General features: G+C 30.3%; 1 protein-coding gene across 1 annotated transcript; it reads right to left on the bottom strand.

The window, feature by feature from the left end:
* Positions 1–14,002: 14,002 nt before the first annotated feature.
* Positions 14,003–22,909, bottom strand: LOC144847719 (uncharacterized). The gene is made up of 9 exons (XM_078704215.1): positions 22,739–22,909; positions 21,933–22,128; positions 21,650–21,739; positions 21,170–21,256; positions 20,317–20,564; positions 19,863–19,983; positions 18,686–18,884; positions 17,642–17,782; positions 14,003–17,028 (listed from the first exon to the last, which is right to left on the bottom strand). Exons 1-9 carry the CDS (start codon positions 22,897–22,899, stop codon positions 15,161–15,163), a joined length of 3,111 nt encoding a protein of 1,036 aa, XP_078560341.1. The 5' UTR covers positions 22,900–22,909; the 3' UTR covers positions 14,003–15,160.
* Between the last annotated feature and the right edge of the window lie 125 nt (positions 22,910–23,034).

The following is a 23,034-nucleotide window of genomic DNA, read 5'->3' as shown; positions in this document are numbered from 1 at the left end:
GAAAGGAATTTCACACCTTTTTGTCAAACTAGTCTGATATGTAGACAGAGTTTCATTTTAGGATAATACAGTCGTTTGGACAAAGTTAATGAAGTTAAATAATAAGTATGTCTTGATTGAACTTTACCGACAGGTAATTAATCATCTTCCGGATTTGTTAACAAAGGGGGAGAAATTGAAAAGCAGTGACTCGGGGGTGTTTGACATATTAAAGTTTAATGTGTGCCGTTATGATGTTTAGTTTTAAATAAAATGTATATGGTGATTTAGTCGCTTGTAAGGAGAACAAATGGTTTCCAATGGTTAAGTATAAGATAATAGGTGTTATGTTTCGGATTATAATACAATGGTTGACATTGGGTAAGACAATATAGTTTTTTGTGGGAATTGAATTAGTCATGGATACAAATAAAGATGCACCTGGTTAATTAAAACTAGTTAATAAAGTTGGTCCGGATATTTAGGATTTTAAAATAAAGGTTATTTAAGTATGTAAAATTAACTAATGAATGTATTCTTATTATTCTTTACCGACATGTACTTAACGGACAATGGAGTTGTTATTTAATTTGAAAAATACAATAGTTAACGATGGTCAGGAAGTTAGACAATGTATATTTGAAGTAGTGGAGGTAAATTTAAATGAGGTTAAGTATGCTTATTACAGTACATATGCATTTGTTCCGAGAAATGTTAACACATAGGAACATCGGCAATATAAACAAAAGGTGTATTATATAAGTTAAAGTGGCGGTAATTTTAAAAGATTTAAACAAAAGGTGTTTTAATATAATTTACAGTGGCGGGGGTTTTTTAAAGTTAGGCCAAGGTGTCGCGGTATAGCCCGGTAAGGGTGTTCGAGGAAGTGACGTCAATTAATCCTAATTCAGTAAAATTAATAAAACAAAAACAAAAATTAAGTAGGGACGCTACTTACTATAAACTTAGTGTGTATATACTGGAGTAAAACATCATTTTGAAATAATCAACCTGTACGAGTGTTACAACTCTCTTTCACGACAATACGAACCGGTATCAAATTACTAACTTAGTCGAAGATGAACTCCAATAAAAACAAAAAACAAAAGCAGATAATAAAACAATTACAATGAAATAAAATGAAACAAGGATATGACAATGACAATTGGCTGAAAAAAATTTAGTAAATGCCGAATGTAATCCTTTGACTGTATATAACTCTCGAATATTTTGTCATCTTTACCTCATTACACAACGCTACAGCCTGACAGACTTAGCATATTCAACCAAAAACCAACAACTAGTTACTATGGGTTCCGTGATTGAACTTACTATGGACTGTGTGGGGAAGCAACTTAATGAAACAAAAGATACACGGCGCTTCGACACAATGTTCCGACAGGAAATACAACAATGATAATTGGCTGAAACAAATTCAGTAAATGCCGAATGTAATCCTTTGAATGTATATAACTCTCGAATATTTTGTCATCTTTACCTCATTCTACAACGCTACAGCCTGACAGACTTAGCATATTCAACCAAAAACCAACAACTAGTTACTATGGGTTCCGTGATTGAAATAATTGATCTTACTATGGACTCTGATGTCGAAGAAGATGTTATATAATATAAGCAGTGATTCAGAATTTGAAGACGAAGACATACTAGCTATGACTGGTGCCTATTTTACAGCAAAGGAGGAGGAAGAGATGAGGGAAGAGATGGGGGATATGACGTGTTTAATGGCGATTCAACCCCCACCTCCAATGAACGTTGATTTCAATAATGTATCTAATACTGAAGAAGACGAACATTATAGATCGAGAATAATTTCTGAAGAGGAGAGGATTGTATACGACGACACGTGATCGGTAGTTGACTACCACCTATTTCTGGCAAGAAAAGCCGATGTAGAAGATGAGGTAGAAGATGAGGTGTTTGCGGAAGAGTACCTGAACCCTGTGCTGGAGGCGGAGATTAAGAAAGAAACTACCGAACTTGAGTACAAAGAGATAATGAGAACAATTGAGAAGGTTTTCATAGAAGAATTTATATTCATTCTGAAGGACATGGTTGAACGTTATAACTTTCACGGCTCAAGATATGAACAACTCCTAACATTTTTTCGACCAATTCTGGCATTGAAACTTGTGGACAATAGCGCTACCCATTTTGAATGGGCGCTAAACTACTTTCATTTACGTTGTATAAATGTTGATGCGTTTGCTAAAGCCATAAAGTTGATTACAAATGATTCAGAACTTTTTAATAAGATTCTTTACCAATTGTAATTTGTACAAATTTAAAATAATATCTTAACACTTTTTTTAATTAATGTTACATTATATTTTTATATTTCTTATTTCTTTTCGGTAAATTTATTATTATTATGGTTGTAAATTATATTGAAATAGAATATGTGTTAAAATAAAGGTTTTGTTTTTTCTTTTAAAAGCAACAACAACGAAAATGAATTTGATCTTTGCGTGTTATTTAAGTATTTTATTTATTTTTTTAATTTTCATTTGGGTGAATGAGGGTAATGAGTATGGATGAGTACTTAAGAAAAGTATATTATTACGATCCTAAGTATCCTGATAGTTTTGGTGGTGTGGACCGACTTTATCAAAATGTAAAATACGATTTAAATATTACCAAGAGACAAGTTCATGACTGACTGAGCAAGCAAGATACATATACATTACACAAATCCATTCAACGTAAATTCAAACGAAACTGGGTACTTGTAAGTGTTATTGATGAACAATGGGGAATGGATTTGGAAAAATAACGTGTATAAAATTTGATTCAGACAAACTGTTTGACTTTAAATTTCCAAAAATCAAAGGAAGTCAATTTTGAAATAGTTGGTAGCATGGTACAAGGAATCGGACTGGAAAAAATAACAACAACTAATCCTAACAAAATACCCCGTAAACCAAAATCTCACTCTCTACCATTCAAAAACAACATTTTTGATGTAGCGATTTTTTCAAGCGGTATTGTCATGAACGTATTGAAAAGAAAATAGTTTTATTGTCAATGATTTGTCAAGTGTTTTATTTTAATTTCAATTACTGTTGTATTGTATTTAGTTTTACCCGTTCATGTTGGCATGATCAATATTTGCTCAAACTCCATTTTATCGTTATGTTTGTAGTTTTTTAGAGCTTCCCGATCATCGTAATAATGATATAACTAGAATTCGTAAACGTGTGTTAGATTCCACGCGTATTATATACATATTGTCTTACTTTAATTCCTTCTCTCGTTATTCACCCGATGTAGTTTGATCAAACAATTGTACCTGAGCCTGAAAGGTTAGTTGTTATGGTACAAGGAATCGGCCCGGAAAATAATTTGTTTTCTTTTCTGTTAAATTATTATTATGTTTGTGAATTGTGTATTGCAATAGATTTGTTTAATGAAATTAAATTAATTAGGCCAATGTTTTGACTTAATTTACTGTCAGTGTAAATTTGTAAAAGTAGTTTTCCTACTTTAATTCACGGTAAATTTATTTATCGACTTAATTTAATTTGTTTTCTTTTCTGTTGTTGTTAAATGTAATTGCAAACACACATAATAAATGATTGTGATTATAAATATTCTGTTTACTTCTTTTAATTTTAAACAGTGCAATAGATCTGTAATGTAAAGTTATATTTTATATATAATAAGTAATATTACAAAAATAAACATACAAAATGTATAAAGCATAGATTAATTAAATTTAAATACAATTTCTTTATTTCAAAATGAATTTCATTTTCTACGTGTTTTCAATTTTAAATCTTTTAAGAAAGACACAATAGGTACTGCTAAAAAAAATAAAACGCACACAAAAGAAAACAAATTTGAGACGCACGATATGTAACGACGGTTTCAATAAAAAGGCATATTATAAATGTATTTTTACCAAATTTATAAAGTAAAGTGTTATTATTGAGAAATATACATTTTAGATAAATGATAACACATCTAAAATTAATTAGAGAGATCAATACAATATGGTGTTCATAATAATTTGTTTTGATGACTAGAGGAAACATCTGAAGACATTCAACAAAAAACAAGCGTTAACACCATACCAGTCACTAAGAATGCTACTACTCTGAAAAAAACATCTCCCTTCAAGCACAGAAACAAATTCTGAACGAAAATAAAAAATAAAATAATTAGTAAACGAAACACGCGCATTATAAATAAAATGAATAATTTAAGAATATTTGTTAAAATACCCACGAACAAAACAAAAAAAAGAAACATACTAACCGATTTATCGTCATTACGAAGTTCAAATAACGAAAACTTTTCCTTGAAAAATCCACAAGAGACACGTTTTACATTTTCTAACTGCATTTCAGTGTCACATTGTTTCGCAACACATGTACATAAAACGAGTCCTGTCACAAATCTGCCGACATTTATTTTTTTATCGCTCATCATTTGTTCTAATACATAATACAGCGCTTCCGAAGAAATATCTTTACACAATTCTAACACATTAAAATTGTTTTCCAACTCTTTACAAGCATGAATAGTACTCTGGATGATGGGTGAATCCAAAACAATTAACTCCGTCAATTTATATTCAATGTATACTAAAACTACTTCCTCTAAATCAACCATAACGCTCGACAAAACAAATGATAATGGATGTAATTACCAAGAAAGTTACAACTTAAAACATTTATTTTTGTTTTTAAAAAGAAGTTGTAACATAGAAACTAATTTTGTCAGGAAATGTGTTTTTATTATTTATGTGATTTATTTGTGTTTAGAAAGTTACAACATTAACATTTAATTTTGTCAAAAAAAAAAATGTGAATATACGGAGCCGAATGTAATTTTTAATCCTTAGTATAGTGAGAGATTTTATATATGAAAAAAAAAAAAAAGAGCGAACGGAAACTAATGATTGCAGATTAGCCATATAGAAATGGATTGAAATTGGAAATCCACATGATCAAAGAAAAGAAACCATCGTTCCGACAGAAGCTAATGACAATTACAAAGGATGACACAGTTTGAATATAATAATTACCGTAAAACATAATTAAATGTTGTCAAGATAGTTGTCAAAAATAAATAAAATATATTATACTGAATTTACTTTGTACATTTATTTAATTTAGGCCGTAATTAGGGTTGTTGTTCATTTATGATTGTGAAAAATATACATACGAATAAAACAGCTATATATATATATATATATAAAAAAAATAATGATTCAGTGTTATAATTTTATTTACCTGTCATTATGTTAAATAAAACATATTCTAAATTAAATTTATATCATGTTAGATATATTTTCAAGAACATTTGTTACATAAAAATAAATTTGTAAAGAAATTGGTTACATAAGATAAATTTGTTAAGAAGTTTGTTTCATAAAAATATTTGTGTAGATAAATTTGTTACATGAAAATAAATTTTTCAAAATATTTGTTACATAAAAATAAATTTGTAAAGAAATTCGTTACATAAATTTATTTTTTACAAGAAGTTTGTAACAGAAAATTATTTTGCTAAGAATTAGTTGCATCAATTGATTTTATCAACCGTATGTAACATAAAGAATTATTTTGTTGAAAAAAATATTTTGTCATTCAGTCCATTTGATCAATAGGCCTAGTTCGTTTAAGTTTTTAAGAATTATTTGTGTAATATTCATATTTATTTTTAACCTTTGTAATTATTTTGTAAATATCATTTATGCAATATTTTTGTGTGTAAATATTTGAATTTATTTATACTTTTTGTATGGAAATAATTATACTAATATTAAATATCATTATTTGTTTATAAATGTAATTGTGATTATAGATTTATTCTTTATAAGTATGTCGATTAATTTCAGAATCAAAAACTTGTTACATAAGAAAAAAAAAAATGGTCATGAAATTCGTTAAATAAAAAATAATTTATCAAGAATCTTTTTACATAAATTTTATTTTATCATTAAATTTGTTACATAAAAATAATTTGTCAAGAATCTTTTTGCATAAAATTTATTTTGTCATTAAGTTTGTTACATAAAAAAAAAAAAAAATTGTTTCATGAATCTTGTTACATTTTTTAAATTTTTGTTTTCAACTACTTATATGAAAATTCAAGTTAAGAACGCAGTATAATGACAATGACTGGGCGTTTAGTAACACCTTTCACCGCGGTGATTAGCGGACAGACTTCCTCCGGTAACTCGGTATTTGTTAACAATCTTTTAGAAAATAATTACTTTAAAAAAATAAAACAAGTCGTTTGATGATATGACAAAGTGTTATGGCGAATATCAAACTTAGTTTGAGAAGTAAATACTGTTTGTGTTTACATGCGTGTCATAGTAGAGTCCGCAGAGACCTACAGATTTAAATTTAGAAATTAAAGATATGTCCATCAGGGAATGGCTGAATGAGCTCTCCCATTATTTAAAATGTTGGATGAAATGTGCTAATGTAAAAGAAGATGATGCTGCAGGCATTTTATCAAGTTATAAATAATGAATTTTAACATTTGTTTTTTGCTCATCACTGCATATTCAAATTAGTGTGTATGCAACCATAGTAAATTTAATAAGTTCTTGCGCTGTGCGCTTACGTCCTAGTGAAGCTTAAATACAGCCCAATTCACAGGCCTAGTTTTAAAATACGTTTGATAGGCATATATAGGCCCTTGAAATTGGGCTGTATTTAAGCTTCACTAGGACGTAAGCGCACAGCGCAAGAACTTATTAAATTTACTATGGTTGCATACACACTAATTTGAATATGCAGTGATGAGCAAAAAACAAATGTTAAAATTCATTATTTATAACTTGATAAAATGCCTGCAGCATCATCTTCTTTTACATTAGCACATTTCATCCAACATTTTAAATAATGGGAGAGCTCATTCAGCCATTCCCTGATGGACATATCTTTAATTTCTAAATTTAAATCTGTAGGTCTCTGCGGACTCTACTATGACACGCATGTAAACACAAACAGTATTTACTTCTCAAACTAAGTTTGATATTCGCCATAACACTTTGTCATATCATCAAACGACTTGTTTTATTTTTTTAAAGTAATTATTTTCTAAAAGATTGTTAACAAATACCGAGTTACCGGAGGAAGTCTGTCCGCTAATCACCGCGGTGAAAGGTGTTACTAAACGCCCAGTCATTGTCATTATACTGCGTTCTTAACTTGAATTTTCATATAAGTAGTTGAAAACAAAAATTTAAAAAATGTAACAAGATTCATGAAACAATTTTTTTTTTTTTTATGTAACAAACTTAATGACAAAATAAATTTTATGCAAAAAGATTCTTGACAAATTATTTTTATGTAACAAATTTAATGATAAAATAAAATTTATGTAAAAAGATTCTTGATAAATTATTTTTTATTTAACGAATTTCATGACCATTTTTTTTTTTCTTATGTAACAAGTTTTTGATTCTGAAATTAATCGACATACTTATAAAGAATAAATCTATAATCACAATTACATTTATAAACAAATAATGATATTTAATATTAGTATAATTATTTCCATACAAAAAGTATAAATAAATTCAAATATTTACACACAAAAATATTGCATAAATGATATTTACAAAATAATTACAAAGGTTAAAAATAAATATGAATATTACACAAATAATTCTTAAAAACTTAAACGAACTAGGCCTATTGATCAAATGGACTGAATGACAAAATATTTTTTTCAACAAAATAATTCTTTATGTTACATACGGTTGATAAAATCAATTGATGCAACTAATTCTTAGCAAAATAATTTTCTGTTACAAACTTCTTGTAAAAAATAAATTTATGTAACGAATTTCTTTACAAATTTATTTTTATGTAACAAATATTTTGAAAAATTTATTTTCATGTAACAAATTTATCTACACAAATATTTTTATGAAACAAACTTCTTAACAAATTTATCTTATGTAACCAATTTCTTTACAAATTTATTTTTATGTAACAAATGTTCTTGAAAATATATCTAACATGATATAAATTTAATTTAGAATATGTTTTATTTAACATAATGACAGGTAAATAAAATTATAACACTGAATCATTATTTTTTTTATATATATATATATATATAGCTGTTTTATTCGTATGTATATTTTTCACAATCATAAATGAACAACAACCCTAATTACGGCCTAAATTAAATAAATGTACAAAGTAAATTCAGTATAATATATTTTATTTATTTTTGACAACTATCTTGACAACATTTAATTATGTTTTACGGTAATTATTATATTCAAACTGTGTCATCCTTTGTAATTGTCATTAGCTTCTGTCGGAACGATGGTTTCTTTTCTTTGATCATGTGGATTTCCAATTTCAATCCATTTCTATATGGCTAATCTGCAATCATTAGTTTCCGTTCGCTCTTTTTTTTTTTTTTCATATATAAAATCTCTCACTATACTAAGGATTAAAAATTACATTCGGCTCCGTATATTCACATTTTTTTTTTTGACAAAATTAAATGTTAATGTTGTAACTTTCTAAACACAAATAAATCACATAAATAATAAAAACACATTTCCTGACAAAATTAGTTTCTATGTTACAACTTCTTTTTAAAAACAAAAATAAATGTTTTAAGTTGTAACTTTCTTGGTAATTACATCCATTATCATTTGTTTTGTCGAGCGTTATGGTTGATTTAGAGGAAGTAGTTTTAGTATACATTGAATATAAATTGACGGAGTTAATTGTTTTGGATTCACCCATCATCCAGAGTACTATTCATGCTTGTAAAGAGTTGGAAAACAATTTTAATGTGTTAGAATTGTGTAAAGATATTTCTTCGGAAGCGCTGTATTATGTATTAGAACAAATGATGAGCGATAAAAAAATAAATGTCGGCAGATTTGTGACAGGACTCGTTTTATGTACATGTGTTGCGAAACAATGTGACACTGAAATGCAGTTAGAAAATGTAAAACGTGTCTCTTGTGGATTTTTCAAGGAAAAGTTTTCGTTATTTGAACTTCGTAATGACGATAAATCGGTTAGTATGTTTCTTTTTTTTGTTTTGTTCGTGGGTATTTTAACAAATATTCTTAAATTATTCATTTTATTTATAATGCGCGTGTTTCGTTTACTAATTATTTTATTTTTTATTTTCGTTCAGAATTTGTTTCTGTGCTTGAAGGGAGATGTTTTTTTCAGAGTAGTAGCATTCTTAGTGACTGGTATGGTGTTAACGCTTGTTTTTTGTTGAATGTCTTCAGATGTTTCCTCTAGTCATCAAAACAAATTATTATGAACACCATATTGTATTGATCTCTCTAATTAATTTTAGATGTGTTATCATTTATCTAAAATGTATATTTCTCAATAATAACACTTTACTTTATAAATTTGGTAAAAATACATTTATAATATGCCTTTTTATTGAAACCGTCGTTACATATCGTGCGTCTCAAATTTGTTTTCTTTTGTGTGCGTTTTATTTTTTTTAGCAGTACCTATTGTGTCTTTCTTAAAAGATTTAAAATTGAAAACACGTAGAAAATGAAATTCATTTTGAAATAAAGAAATTGTATTTAAATTTAATTAATCTATGCTTTATACATTTTGTATGTTTATTTTTGTAATATTACTTATTATATATAAAATATAACTTTACATTACAGATCTATTGCACTGTTTAAAATTAAAAGAAGTAAACAGAATATTTATAATCACAATCATTTATTATGTGTGTTTGCAATTACATTTAACAACAACAGAAAAGAAAACAAATTAAATTAAGTCGATAAATAAATTTACCGTGAATTAAAGTAGGAAAACTACTTTTACAAATTTACACTGACAGTAAATTAAGTCAAAACATTGGCCTAATTAATTTAATTTCATTAAACAAATCTATTGCAATACACAATTCACAAACATAATAATAATTTAACAGAAAAGAAAACAAATTATTTTCCGGGCCGATTCCTTGTACCATAACAACTAACCTTTCAGGCTCAGGTACAATTGTTTGATCAAACTACATCGGGTGAATAACGAGAGAAGGAATTAAAGTAAGACAATATGTATATAATACGCGTGGAATCTAACACACGTTTACGAATTCTAGTTATATCATTATTACGATGATCGGGAAGCTCTAAAAAACTACAAACATAACGATAAAATGGAGTTTGAGCAAATATTGATCATGCCAACATGAACGGGTAAAACTAAATACAATACAACAGTAATTGAAATTAAAATAAAACACTTGACAAATCATTGACAATAAAACTATTTTCTTTTCAATACGTTCATGACAATACCGCTTGAAAAAATCGCTACATCAAAAATGTTGTTTTTGAATGGTAGAGAGTGAGATTTTGGTTTACGGGGTATTTTGTTAGGATTAGTTGTTGTTATTTTTTCCAGTCCGATTCCTTGTACCATGCTACCAACTATTTCAAAATTGACTTCCTTTGATTTTTGGAAATTTAAAGTCAAACAGTTTGTCTGAATCAAATTTTATACACGTTATTTTTCCAAATCCATTCCCCATTGTTCATCAATAACACTTACAAGTACCCAGTTTCGTTTGAATTTACGTTGAATGGATTTGTGTAATGTATATGTATCTTGCTTGCTCAGTCAGTCATGAACTTGTCTCTTGGTAATATTTAAATCGTATTTTACATTTTGATAAAGTCGGTCCACACCACCAAAACTATCAGGATACTTAGGATCGTAATAATATACTTTTCTTAAGTACTCATCCATACTCATTACCCTCATTCACCCAAATGAAAATTAAAAAAATAAATAAAATACTTAAATAACACGCAAAGATCAAATTCATTTTCGTTGTTGTTGCTTTTAAAAGAAAAAACAAAACCTTTATTTTAACACATATTCTATTTCAATATAATTTACAACCATAATAATAATAAATTTACCGAAAAGAAATAAGAAATATAAAAATATAATGTAACATTAATTAAAAAAAGTGTTAAGATATTATTTTAAATTTGTACAAATTACAATTGGTAAAGAATCTTATTAAAAAGTTCTGAATCATTTGTAATCAACTTTATGGCTTTAGCAAACGCATCAACATTTATACAACGTAAATGAAAGTAGTTTAGCGCCCATTCAAAATGGGTAGCGCTATTGTCCACAAGTTTCAATGCCAGAATTGGTCGAAAAAATGTTAGGAGTTGTTCATATCTTGAGCCGTGAAAGTTATAACGTTCAACCATGTCCTTCAGAATGAATATAAATTCTTCTATGAAAACCTTCTCAATTGTTCTCATTATCTCTTTGTACTCAAGTTCGGTAGTTTCTTTCTTAATCTCCGCCTCCAGCACAGGGTTCAGGTACTCTTCCGCAAACACCTCATCTTCTACCTCATCTTCTACATCGGCTTTTCTTGCCAGAAATAGGTGGTAGTCAACTACCGATCACGTGTCGTCGTATACAATCCTCTCCTCTTCAGAAATTATTCTCGATCTATAATGTTCGTCTTCTTCAGTATTAGATACATTATTGAAATCAACGTTCATTGGAGGTGGGGGTTGAATCGCCATTAAACACGTCATATCCCCCATCTCTTCCCTCATCTCTTCCTCCTCCTTTGCTGTAAAATAGGCACCAGTCATAGCTAGTATGTCTTCGTCTTCAAATTCTGAATCACTGCTTATATTATATAACATCTTCTTCGACATCAGAGTCCATAGTAAGATCAATTATTTCAATCACGGAACCCATAGTAACTAGTTGTTGGTTTTTGGTTGAATATGCTAAGTCTGTCAGGCTGTAGCGTTGTAGAATGAGGTAAAGATGACAAAATATTCGAGAGTTATATACATTCAAAGGATTACATTCGGCATTTACTGAATTTGTTTCAGCCAATTATCATTGTTGTATTTCCTGTCGGAACATTGTGTCGAAGCGCCGTGTATCTTTTGTTTCATTAAGTTGCTTCCCCACACAGTCCATAGTAAGTTCAATCACGGAACCCATAGTAACTAGTTGTTGGTTTTTGGTTGAATATGCTAAGTCTGTCAGGCTGTAGCGTTGTGTAATGAGGTAAAGATGACAAAATATTCGAGAGTTATATACAGTCAAAGGATTACATTCGGCATTTACTAAATTTTTTTCAGCCAATTGTCATTGTCATATCCTTGTTTCATTTTATTTCATTGTAATTGTTTTATTATCTGCTTTTGTTTTTTGTTTTTATTGGAGTTCATCTTCGACTAAGTTAGTAATTTGATACCGGTTCGTATTGTCGTGAAAGAGAGTTGTAACACTCGTACAGGTTGATTATTTCAAAATGATGTTTTACTCCAGTATATACACACTAAGTTTATAGTAAGTAGCGTCCCTACTTAATTTTTGTTTTTGTTTTATTAATTTTACTGAATTAGGATTAATTGACGTCACTTCCTCGAACACCCTTACCGGGCTATACCGCGACACCTTGGCCTAACTTTAAAAAACCCCCGCCACTGTAAATTATATTAAAACACCTTTTGTTTAAATCTTTTAAAATTACCGCCACTTTAACTTATATAATACACCTTTTGTTTATATTGCCGATGTTCCTATGTGTTAACATTTCTCGGAACAAATGCATATGTACTGTAATAAGCATACTTAACCTCATTTAAATTTACCTCCACTACTTCAAATATACATTGTCTAACTTCCTGACCATCGTTAACTATTGTATTTTTCAAATTAAATAACAACTCCATTGTCCGTTAAGTACATGTCGGTAAAGAATAATAAGAATACATTCATTAGTTAATTTTACATACTTAAATAACCTTTATTTTAAAATCCTAAATATCCGGACCAACTTTATTAACTAGTTTTAATTAACCAGGTGCATCTTTATTTGTATCCATGACTAATTCAATTCCCACAAAAAACTATATTGTCTTACCCAATGTCAACCATTGTATTATAATCCGAAACATAACACCTATTATCTTATACTTAACCATTGGAAACCATTTGTTCTCCTTACAAGCGACTAAATCACCATATACATTTTATTTAAAACTAAACATCATAACGGCACACATTAAACTTTAATATGTCAAACACCCCCGAGTCACTGCTTTTCAATTTCTCCCCCTTTGTTAACAAATCCGGAAGATGATTAATTACCTGTCGGTAAAGTTCAATCAAGACATACTTATTATTTAACTTCATTAACTTTGTCCAAACGACTGTATTATCCTAAAATGAAACTCTGTCTACATATCAGACTAGTTTGACAAAAAGGTGTGAAATTCCTTTCCCGACTGAAGTACCTTTCTTTCTACTAACCACTTATTTAAAGATTGTTGCTAATTGCCGTATGTTACAACATGATTGACAGAAACAAAATAATGTGTTTTTACCTAGTAAAAACAAACATCGGTAAAACTTCTATTTCGTATGATTTTAAACATTATACAGTAATATTTAATAATTTCACGATTTAAGGTCAATACAAATTCGACATTATCAACAGAGAACACAGACAGTTTCGAAAAGCTTTGGATTCACCGTATTGTCATAAAATGCAGAGAGAAGTAAAACATCAGTTCTGGATTAATAAGACCAGAGAAGAGTGAATTTAAGTGTAATAGAACTAGTCTACTGTATAGACTTGAAAAGCCGACGGAAATGTGCAAATCACTAACAATAATCGGCGATCTTCTATACGTAAACATTGAAATGTTAACGATTTACAGGTAAAGGTACTCGCTATCTTTATCATTTCAACTTGATCGTTTTCAAACGATCGTCGTTGAACTGTTACCGATCAACGACGATAGCGTCGAATAACGTCGACAGGAAAACAGGCTTTAGAGCACAAGGCTAACTAACCTACTACTGCATAACAACTACAGTACTGTATTCAAACCAGTGTCAAATATTATTTTTATAATATGCGAAATCGTAATACTCATTTTTGCTTGGATAAGCTTTTAATGCTAAAATAATAATTACGCAATACCAAAGAAAATATGCTAGAAAAGTAGTGTTGGGATTAACAAATGTGTAAATATATTTTATTATAAAACATTTCTTATAAATTTAAATGTCATAAATATTCTATGCGAGACGTATTAAAGTACAATTTTAGCAAACCCTAATTTGTCACATCTTTGATTGCAAGTTTTTCAACGATCCAACATCCTCAAGCAAGTAGTATTTACGTTGATAGAATGAATGGCAACTCACGTACACGCAATTTGTTTAAAACAGATTAATAATACGTAAAGAAAATACGTAAAATAAAAATGTCTTTAAAAAATAATTCTTTAGATATTTTTAACTGTAATTTTTCTCAATTTAAATGTATTATTAATGAAATTATTTAAATAATCTTTTTTTCATTTGTATATATTTATATTGGCTCATATTTTATAGTTTAGTTATTTTATTTTCAACCTGTTATTGGTGTTTTACACTGTTGGTTTGAAATATAAGAAAATATAAGAAAAAAAAAAGATAATACTGTAATATATAAAAACATTAAAATAGATAAAATTGAATGCAATTTTTTCAACGATCCAACATCCTCAAGCAAGTAGGCTAATATTTACGTGGCCAGAGTGCATAGAATAAATGGTAACTCACGTACACGTAATTTGTTTAAAATATACGAAATATATAGAAAGAAAATACGTAAAGTTACACTGTCTGTAATATATAAAACATTAAAATAGATAAAATTGATGACAAACAATGGCAATAAATATAAAATGGATACACTATGATAATAAATATATTATGTATACTGTTAAAGTTGGTAGTTCGTCTAATGATCGAAATTCTAAGTGACAACAGTGTGCCGTCATCCATGAAGACCACAATCATTTATATGGAATTATTCCAGTGGAACGATCCTCCACATTAGTAAATGGGTCGATCGTGAAAATTAAAATTATTATTTATATTTTCAAATCGTGTTGAGAAAATAAGTACAGTAGAACCTCCCTTTTTGGATACCATAATATTTAGGAGACATCCCTGTTAAGAGGGCACTTTCATGTGAAATGAAAGAGGAACAACAATATATATTTCAACACTACAGCCAACTTCTATTCTGGGGACATCCTTAGAGTAGCCTACACTTTGTTTGTTCCTGAAGGTGTCCCATTACTAGGGGTTCTACTGTCATTTATAGGTCAATTTTAATTCTTCTGTTGAGCTTTCAAAACATTCTTCATTGTGACCATTGTTTGTAAAGTTTGTACATCTTTGCATTTTTGAAGTCTTTGCTTTAAACGATCCTCCAGGGATACTGGTTCAGGACTGTACACAATTGAAGTGGGACTAATTTCTTCTCTTTTTGTCTCCTTGAGATGATCCGTTTTACGACTGCCAATAACCCGGGACTGCTGGATGATAGTGGTTGTCTTTGCTGGCTTTGGATATGGCATGTTTGTTACTGGTTCAACATATTTGGCAGTCTGTACTGGATACATTATGTTCTTCACAGTTTGTTTCAGCTTGTTGGTGGAACGTTCATGACATTTTGTCTGCTGCATGTTACTCACAGTTTCAGATTGAGATGTTTTAGTCATCTGATAAGAGACTGGAACCTTTTGACACGTGTCCTGATCATCTGTTATTAAACTGGATTCAGCATCTTTTAGTAGAGATTTACTTTTTCCATCACCCGATGCTGGTGAGACTAACTCACCACCAGTCAATAAAGAAGGCAATGTACAGTCAAAAAGACCAGGGAAATCTTTTTGAATTTGACCATGGATAGAGACATCAGGTAATTCACCTTGTTCAGTCTTATAGGATATTTCTCTTTGATTTGATAATCTTTCATCTGGTGAAGTTAATGAAAGGCAATGGAAACTTTCTGAAAGATCTAGGCTGGCTGGCGACTCTTTGAGGCAACCTCTTTTGCCAATATCAGGTACATGTTGTAGAGTTAATTTAGTAGAATTACTACTAATGGCTGTCTCTCCAGTTGCATCACTACTTTTTAGAAGATGTTTCTCAGAGAAACAAGAGGCATCACCATTACAAGATTCCATAAAAATGCTCTTGCCTTTTTCCATATCAGGTGAATTACTTACATGATTCTTCTCTTCAACCTGTTTAAAAGCATTGACATTATCTGACATGTCTGAAGTCACTTCCGTCTCTGGGATAGCTTGAACTTTTTTCACATCCTTTGGTTTTTCTTTCTTACCATGGCTTTCTTTCTTCACAACAGACTTTCTCATTAGCCGTTCACATAACGGCAGAATTTCAGAGTCTGCAACACCTTCCACTATATGTTTCTCAGTGCTATGGATTTCATTTTTACTGTCAGTTTTCGAAGCTAAACTCTTTTTGCATTTTAAAGTTTTCTTTTTGTCATTTTTAACGACTCCTTTAGAGATCTTATTTTTGTTATCTCTCCTTTTCTTAATATCGGACTCCATTTCTAAGAAAATACTTTCAAACCAACTATTCTCTAGATCCATCTCTACATTAATAGAATCTGAAATACCTCTGATATCATTTTGTGGTGAATCAGTTAAGTTTGCAGAAAACCCTTCATTCTTTTTCTTATTATCAAATTTACTAACTTTTGTTGTTTGCGATTTTGATATTTTTCCATTGACAGAAATTGATGTGTTTTTGCTTTTAGCAGTGTTTAAGTTATAACTATCCCCTAGTGAATTCTGTTTAGTACCAGATGTTATGTCCTCTGATTTGACGTTATCAAACACAGTAGACTCTCCTCTCAAAAGAGACGATGCTGCTTCATTGGTGTATCTGGATTTTGATACACAAATATCCTCTTTAGAATACATCTTCTTAGATTGTCCTACATGGATCGTAACTCCATGTGGTGCCTTAGTTTCTACCATGTGACTTGACAGATCAACCCCTTTCGAGTGTTTCTTTAATTCTTTGTCTTTTAATTCAGCAACAATAACAAGTTCATCTGTCCCTCTGCTAGGTTCTGTCAGGGATATTTTACTAACAGCATCAGTTAGTGAATCAACATCAGTCTCTTTGCCTTCTTGTGTACATGAAGTTGCTTTCTTAGCTGTAAATAAATTAACAGAAAATGAATGAATAAAAAAAAATGATACAATGATATTTAGAATAATGATAGAAAAAATAGTCTCTCTTTACCAAAAAACGTCTCAAAGCGCTTTTAAAAATGTAAAGAATAAAATATGAGTGATAAAAATGAGTTTTGAGAAAAGATTTTAACTTCTTCAACATTGACGAATGATGTATACTGTAAGGTAGTGCATTCCTATGCGGCAAATGAAACTTGTTGCTTTAGGTACTTTAAGGGTGAATTTATCAGTGGATGAATAGAGACAGCAACTTGGCTGATGAATTAATATATAAGATCTAGGAGATAGGAAGGATTAAGCTCTGCACTAGTCAAATGTGATGTGCCCATATATGGACATGATGATGTCATATCACTACCATATTTTGGCACACTACTTTGTTGGTCAAACTAGTTTGATACAGTAGTGTAGACAGAGCTTTAGAGTTAACAGCTTACCCTAGACTGGTCTACAAACAAATACAAAAGATATAGCTTGTATCAACTACAATTTGTACTTGAACAAAAAACCTAGTACTGAAAAATTCTCTTTATAAAAAAAGACATTGGAGTTCTATGCATTCAAAACACTTACATTTTTTCTTAGTCTTAGAATTCTTAATCTCCATGAAACTGTTAAAAAGTTCAGGAAATGCATTACTGAACTGGTGTAAACTTTCAACTGTTGTGTAAAATTCTGGCTTGTCGGTGTCACTTGTACTACTTGTAATAATATCTGTAAGGTATATAAAACTTTATCTTTAGTTCCACTTTAATTAAATATATATGTCTGCCAGTGTGTAAAGAAAAAAAAGTTTTTTAATTATAAATCTTCAACAGACTATGCATCAACAAACTCTTGTACAAATAAGTAAATTATACTGTATATACCACTGTCTTTATCAATCTAAAATTCCATCTTGAAATCTAAAAATGTTTAAAACTGTATTTTCAGACTCTCTGAAAACCGGAAACTCTCCCAATACCAAACAGTCACAAATTCATTTTTACCATTAGTAACACATTCCGAATTCCAGAGTTTCCTGGAAAACCAGACTTATTTGGCCAGGTGTCTGGTTTTGGGAGAGTTGACTGTACAAATTGCTAATATGGAGTTTAAAATTACAATAATAAAATGCCATTTTCTTGTATTAGAATATTTTTCAATGCCAATTGTTTATGATTATGATGTATTAAAGATGTATTTTCCCCCAAAAACATGAAAAATGAAGATTAATAAAATCAGACTTTGAATAGGCCATTTTGTAGTTTTAACAAAGTTAATCACTTCAGTAGAAAAAAAACCAGAAAAAATAATGTTTTCACTTATAAAATAACAAAATAAACAGATAAATTCAACAAAAAAAAAACCATTGGCTGGCAGCCAATTTTACTATTTTTTGCTTTAAATTAAAGTTTTTTCAGGTAAATAATTTTTGGTCAAAGTGAATAACTATTATGTGACATTAAAGTGGCATAATAAAGAAAAATAATTAAAACAATTATTTTTTTCCAGGGGGACAATACATCTTTAATGAATATAAAGTCTATAAATTATAATACTTTAACAGTAATAGTAAACTTTTGGAAAGCGGTATAAATGTCCTGAAAACTGAGTGTAAAGAGGTATTTACTGTACCTTGCCTTTCCCAGTGTATTTCCACACACTGTATGCCTTGTCTTACTCTAGTTTTGACTACTTCCACTGGCTTAAGACATTTAGTACAGTTTTCAATACCATATTTAACAATCTGATTCATATCATGAGAGGTTAGCATAGGAAGAACTTTCTCCTCTGTATACTCTTCTGGCCAGTCAAGTTTGGTTAGGTTATAAGCCTAATAAATAAAAATAAAATCTGTAAATTAATGAATTAATCAATAAATAAATCTTTTAATCAAATAATTTTCTTTTGTGCTATAATCTATTTATTATCTCAATATTATCTTTTAATTCAATATCTATAATCTGAAAAAATGAAGATTAATAAAATCAGACTTTGAATAGGTCATTTTGTAGTTTTAACAAGGTAAATCACTTCCGTAGAAAAAAATATATAAAATGACAAAATAAATAGTTCAATGCAACCAAATGTTGTTGTTGGTGTAATGGTTATGTAACAAGCCTTTCAATTAACAATAGTATCAGTTGACTAACAATAGAACAGCAACAGCAAAAACAAACGGGTGAATTTTAAAATAAATAGGTTTTTTAAAACTACTCGTATTAAAAAACCTGTATATTAAATCAAATTATGTTTTTAAATTACAAATCACAAATTATAACTCTTGACTCTTGTACAAAAATGAAGTTTTTTGGACAGGTAGTTCTTGAGAAAATGCAATTTCAGTTTACTTGCCGGCTTTTGAAAATTTTGTCCTATCTTTTAACACTAGCAGGTCTGAAAATTATACTAAGTGTGGTCCAGAATTGGGACCGTGGTCCGGATTGCCTACAAAATGTAATGGAGTGGTCCTAGACCACATATGTATTTTGATTTTGGTAAAATCTTGTAATTACTTTTTGAGTAATCCTGCTAACAAACAAACAGATAAACAAACAAACAGACAAACGCAATTGATTACATATACCTCCTTGGCGGAGGTAAATAACAATTAAAATAGACACGGATAAAAACATCGAATAAAACTTGAACAACTTTAAACAGACTTTTTTTTCTTTTTCCCGAGTAGAAGGAGAAAATAGAAAAAACTGTATATGTAAATAAATATGTTAATACCATAATTCCGGTTTTCTCATAACAGTTCTCGTATTTTGGTTACTGAATATACTTCCCCTGATGCATTATAACCTACCTTTATTTTGCGTAAGCTCGGTCTAGCCCAAATGAACGGTTGTTTTGGAAATTTATCCTTTGGTACTAAGAACTCTTCAATAACTGCTTGGTTAGGAAACCCAGGAACTTTCATTGCTTTCCTATAAAGGTGCAGTATAGGGGAGTGAAAATGAATACAAATACCTTACTTATGTTAAACAGAGTATGCCTCAAACAAAAATAATTATGTATTCTAGTGTACCATTGATTGTATGCAGTTACCAACCTTGACATACAGTAGGTTAGCTACAATACAACTTTATTGGATTGCTCAACACAACTCCACGACACAAGTCTCTCCTCCTCAACGCACAAGGTCTCTCATTGAACGATCTCCATAGTAGAGTGACATTCACTTACTGTATAGGGCTACACTAGCATAAATATGTCTGTAAATATATAAAAAATGAATGAAAGTGCACAAGAATTCTCACCTAATGACATCCTTTTCCGCTGCCGATTGAAATGGAAAGCCCTGATACCATTCATTGAACCTTTGCAAAACATCAACTTTATCTTCTAATGCATTCATCAGTTTCATTGCACCTTCCTTACCAACACCAGGTACTCCCTTTGGTATAAAGTCACACCCTAGCAGAACTCCTAAACCAACTAGCCTATTTTGATTCAATTTTAATTTTATCTCAATATCATCCATGCGGTAACAATCTATATGAGGATCCTGTAAAAAAAATAATACAAAAGTAAATGTGAGGAATTACTCTGTTTTGCAGCTGAAATTGTTCACAAGTGTGGACGACAGATACAAAGTCTATTTTGCGCTAAGGGCCCTTTTATCTTGTACAGCTGCCACCTAATTACTCATTGATCTGTCCACAGATGAAAGAGTAAAAGGTTCCTTTTCTTCTTAAGCTTTGTCTACACTATCAAACTAGTTTGACAAAAAATGTGTGATGTGCCCAAATATGGTAGTGATATGCTCAAATATGGTAGTGATATGATATCATCTTGTCCATATATGGGCACATCACATAAAGTTTGATAGTGTAGACAGAGCTTAAATGATTCATTGGGTCTTTTTCCAAGAAGACATGTTTTACCATCACAATTATGGTTGGCGGCATCACTGACTTAACCGCTCGACCAAGACTGGTTTTTAGTGTCAATTTGTTCAATTATATTTTTTCTGGTTTTCAAAATGCATAAGGAAATAATTTAGTAGTTTTTGAAAAGTAAAATCTGGGAGAGTCGTATAGTAACACTTTGTGCCATGTGTGAAAATAAGTGTTAGCAAATTGTTGTATCTTATTACTATAATTTACTAACCTTAGTATTAAGTGTAAAGTTTCTATACACCACTCTGGCACCATACAGAAATGCATCGCCATCTTGAGTAATACAAGCGTCGACCAACTACAAAGAAAGAAAAATAGTCAAAAAAATAAAGTACTGTAGTACCAATGAGATGGCGAGTACACCGGCTGTATTTTTTCACATACAGTATATGTTTTGAATTTTAACAAGAGATTTTAACTAGCATCTTGGAACAATTTTGAGTGGAGTAATGCAGGAGGCAAAGACCACTGGTTAGCACTCCTAAGGGGTCTTCCAACGCTGGGTAGTTGCATCAGGGCTGCTCATGCTCTAGGCCCTTACGCTCTAGGGCCCTGGGTTTAACTTGTGAGCACTCATAACTGTTATACCACTGGGTATTTGCTTCGCTACATACTTCTAAAATTGTGTTGCGACAGACTTTAATTATTACAGTTTTTGCTATTGTTTTTTATCTATTGTATGCAAACTTACACCATTGGCGTTCAAAAACGCACACATGGCCTCTGCTTCACCTTTGCTTTGTACCCATGGTATACCAAGGTAATCCAACATTTCACAGCACTAAAAAGATAAAGAAATCATGAATTAAAATTTGCCCCCTGACAAATAAAAAAAACAATTCAACGATGCGTAATCTTTGGAATTGCCCTGCAGAAGTTTTCAATATGTTCTGAAATGGTGTCTTCACAATCTAGCATCTCTAGGATTTTCAAAGCTTTTGTATTGAACAAACCAAAAACTAGATGTACTGTACCTCTTTAAGACGTGCTTGAAAGTGTCTTCTTCCAGTCTGTTTGGATTTAGAAGGAGCAGCACCTCTCTGGCCTTGTTTGTGTCTTCCTTGCCTTTTCATCATAGTCTCACATTTCAATTCTGGTGCCTCCCCTTCTATGACGAAAACCAATTTGATGCCAAGTTGTGTTAAATTAGTTATCCGAAAAAATAAATTTCTAGAAGAAAAGAAAAAGATTGACTAATTGAGGAATATATTGTTTTCAACAGAGCTCAGACAAAATTGTTTTATCATTAAAAGAATCAAACATTGAATAGGTTTTAATAAAGTTATTCACTTTAAATTTCGATTTTAATCGTTCTGCTGCTCCAAATTGCTTTTGCTTGGGGTTTAAAGTTTAAATATAAAAAAAATATTTTCCAATAATTTTCTTCTGCATTTCGCAGATACAATGACATTGCCACATGTAACTGGAATGGAATTATTAAATGCTACAGTATGTGGTGCTATTGCAGAATCGCACCCCAGTGAGTTTATCGTACAGATATAGTACCCGAAGGTACGAATGTGTAGATGCAAGTTATGATGTGGGGGTGCACAAGGAAGTGACAATAAAAATATAGGACATCAATGGCACGGATTCGGTGTACGCCTAGTACCGACTAAAGTCTAAGACGAAATAAAGAATATTTCATGCATATTATTATTATATATACTGCAGAGTTAATTAATATAAAAACACATTTTGTTGCACGGTAATTAGTTCACACTGATAGCAGTGACTTAACCAGACAAAGACTATGAAAACAGTCAATAAGTAAACAAACCTCAGAAATGGTTTTAATACAACTGCTTGCATCTGTTTGACACTCTGACTTTCACAAACCCAAATACTCAAGTCAACAGCAAGTAATTGCCCTTTTAATTCACTTAAATTTTTATGGAATTGAACAGGCGACAAAATGGACCATAGGTTTTGAACCCCCATCTTCAATTAACCAAATCTAATCCTAATTTTGTAGAAAAAAAAAGAAATAAAGTAGGAGTAAAGATTACTATGAGTCTATGTTATTCAAAATTGCCTCCCCAAAACACAGCCTTTCCTACATTATTAAACAAAAAA

Source organism: Antedon bifida, chromosome 7 (genome assembly GCF_963402885.1).
Source record: "Antedon bifida chromosome 7, ecAntBifi1.1, whole genome shotgun sequence".
NCBI classification, from domain to species: Eukaryota; Metazoa; Echinodermata; class Crinoidea; order Comatulida; family Antedonidae; genus Antedon; species Antedon bifida.
This window is presented reverse-complemented; position numbering and strand designations above follow the sequence as displayed.